This window comes from Pygoscelis adeliae, unplaced genomic scaffold (assembly GCF_000699105.1).
Source record: "Pygoscelis adeliae isolate BGI_AS28 unplaced genomic scaffold, ASM69910v1 Scaffold66, whole genome shotgun sequence".
Classification (NCBI taxonomy): Eukaryota; Metazoa; Chordata; class Aves; order Sphenisciformes; family Spheniscidae; genus Pygoscelis; species Pygoscelis adeliae.
In genome coordinates this window covers 669,304-672,101 of record NW_008825167.1, presented here as the reverse complement: position 1 = coordinate 672,101, position 2,798 = coordinate 669,304, and the positions used below count along the sequence as shown (strand labels likewise).

Sequence of the window (2,798 nt, the reverse complement as noted above, 5' to 3'; positions counted from 1 at the left end):
TAGCAATGCAAAATAGATTGTAGACCCTGAAACAAATTTCACTGATCTCATCAGTCAAATTCCTTATATACTGTAAAAGCAATTAAATAGCACAATAAGAACATTTTATGACCTTTATTAAAATATGCATTATACTACAATAAAATCCAGATTTTGGTAGCTCCACTACAGACTATTAAAGTTTAAGAAAGTTTGTTTTTTAATGAGCATTAAAAACTCTTCCCACCCCACGTGACTCCAGTTCAAGCAGTATACAGGTCTTTCTCCAGGCTTATGAAACTGAGTACTACCACACATGTGCCAATTAATTTAAAGAGCACTCACCTTAAAAAGCATCAAGTAGTATATAGCTATGACAAATACTGTCACAACAGCAGAATATACCTTAGAAAAGTGGAAGGAATAAAGTAACATTTTTTTAAACGCTCACAAAAAAACCCAAAAATACTTACTGCTTCAAATTTCTCCCTATTTTTCCGAAGATAGTCTACACAAGCCATCCTAACATCAAAATGCCGAGACTGAGAGTGTAACACCTACAAAGGGAGAAACAGAAGAAAGTGACACTGTTTTTTAGGAGTCTTTATGACAGGTCACAAATAATTAATGACTGTTGTCTAAATACAGGCTTGGAAATACTCTAGCTTTATTTTTAAGAATATTTAAAATGCATATTCATTCAGTAACAACATCTTTATGCAGGTGAAACCTCAATGACTTAATAAAAAATTAAGTAACCGAAGAATTCACAGATTTATTAAATTCAAACATTCAATTTCATGAGGATTTACTGAGCAAAAGGAATAGCATTTGTTGTCATTCGTTAACCAACTCCTTTGTAAAGGACTTCAATTAACTGAAGAAGTAAATTACCTCAGGAGTGGATGAGGAAATCAACTACCAACATGCATTTGTTCAAATGAAATCCGACCAAATGTAAGAGAGTGCAGGGTTACTTTCTCTTGACTTTAAGAGGTGTAGGTCTGTTGCCCAAATACTGATTTGGAAGCCAGGAATTCAGATCCCAATATGACACCTGCATTCTGCCTCCTGTTCAAATCTCTACTGGAAAAATATTAGTTTCATCATAGGTTCAGAGTTATCTCTAATGTACCTTTGTCTGCATCCTCACTACAACATAGGGAAGTTCCAGTCAATCTAAATGGCAGCCCTTCTTGCAATCCTTACCCTTAATTTAAAACACTTCCAAATTCAGATCAGTTCCGTTCTTCTGCATAAAGAGTACAGAGATTAGGCCAAATTTGTGGATAAACACGTACTAACTTTGAATTAAAGACCTTCCCTTTACTAAAGTAAGAATGGGACGTTAAAAATTTAATTAATAGTTGAAAAAAGTGCTATATACACTGGAGCGTGGGAGAAACCTTCTATATAATAATTAAAAATATCAGAATATCAATGTATATCCATTGATTATTCTCTTGCAATAAAAAACCCCACTCACTTCAGATCAATAGTGTTTGCTCTCCTGAACTTGTAAATTCAGTGGGGAAAGTAATTTTTTAAAAAAAAAGTGAACTGTGTATAATTAGCACAGGAATCTGGGCTCCCACAATCAGAAGCACGAGAGCTCCCACTGCTGTTTGTTTGTATTTAAGACAAGATGACGCTGTCACTTTTTTCCTTTAACAGTAACACTGAAATGGGGGAGGGGAATTCAACAGGAAGAACTGAAAACAAATTACTCACTTTCTCTAATTTTATAGTAAACTAATTAACAAAACTAAGAACAAGGCTTTTCAGCTCCTTCCACTAAATTCCGTTTCCTAAACAGTCTCATACAAAGCAGTTACACCCAAAAGTTGAAATCTTACACTGAAAAAAGCTCTGAGGAGGCAGTGGAAGGTGAAAACAGGTAACAATTTCTTGATGACAGAAGGCGGCTGTACACACAAAACTTCTCTCACCCCGCAAGACAGAATTATTTTTTTTCCTCTGGCACACGACTGTGCAACCTTAACCTACACTCGTCTGCATTTTAACACTAATTATCACCCCCTAATGAGATCCACTTCCCATGCTTTCATGCGAAGTAGCTTTGTCTATGTAAGCAGTTACCTGCTCGGCCACAGCCCTGAAAAGACAAGATCCATCCTTGGCAACTCTCTTTCTGTACAAGCCCTGAGATCGCAAGTAGCAGTCCATGGAAGCGTCCCCAGGGGCGTCCACGCCGCTGCCTTGATGACTCTGCTCCCCGCCGTCGGGTTTGCACGCCGCCTCCATGTTTACCGCTTCACGCTGTGGAAAATCGCTGCACCTCTCCTAGCCCCACATGGCAAGGCAAACCTACTGAGCAGCTCTAGGGCCGGGTAAAGGAAACAGCAGCAGGTGGGGGAGGAGAGCGCTGGCCCCTCAGCACTCGAGGTAGCAGCAGCAGCAAGAAAAGCAGCTGCTCTCACGTTATCAACTTGCATGTGGGAATCGCGGAGAGAAACTGCAAAGTTTTACTCCTCCGTCTGGACTTCCAGCTCCATAAAAACCGTCGCTTCTAGGCTTCTCCGGAGGGCCGGGCGGCAGCTCCCGGACGCCGCTCCGGCGGGGTCCCGATCCCACTTCTCCCTCGGGGCGGCGATTCTCGGCGGCTTCCGCGGCCCGAGCGCGCAGCCGGCCTGCCAGGCGGAAAACAAAAGAGAAAGGACATGTGCTACCGCCGCCGGGGAGAGGAGGAAAAAAACGAAGCGCAACCTGGCGTTTATTTTCACTTTCAGCCCGGGCGCTTCTGGGAGCGGTAGTCCCGGAGGAGGAGGAAGCGGGAGCCGGCGGAGGCAGCGCCCGGG

At 42.2% G+C, this 2,798-nt stretch overlaps 1 protein-coding gene across 3 annotated transcripts in view; it reads right to left on the bottom strand.

Moving 5' to 3' along the window:
- Nucleotides 1–2,584, bottom strand: part of OTUD4 (OTU deubiquitinase 4) — a 32,436-nt gene extending 29,852 nt beyond the window's left edge. For all 3 annotated transcript variants that reach the window (XM_009328744.1, XM_009328746.1, XM_009328745.1), the window contains exons 1-2: nt 2,080–2,584; nt 453–536 (exon numbers count right to left, since the gene is read on the bottom strand). In XM_009328744.1, the coding sequence (XP_009327019.1) occupies nt 453–536; nt 2,080–2,244 (249 nt within the window). In that variant the 5' untranslated portion in view covers nt 2,245–2,584. The remainder of the gene's footprint in view (nt 1–452; nt 537–2,079) is intronic.
- Nucleotides 2,585–2,798: the final 214 nt, after the last annotated feature.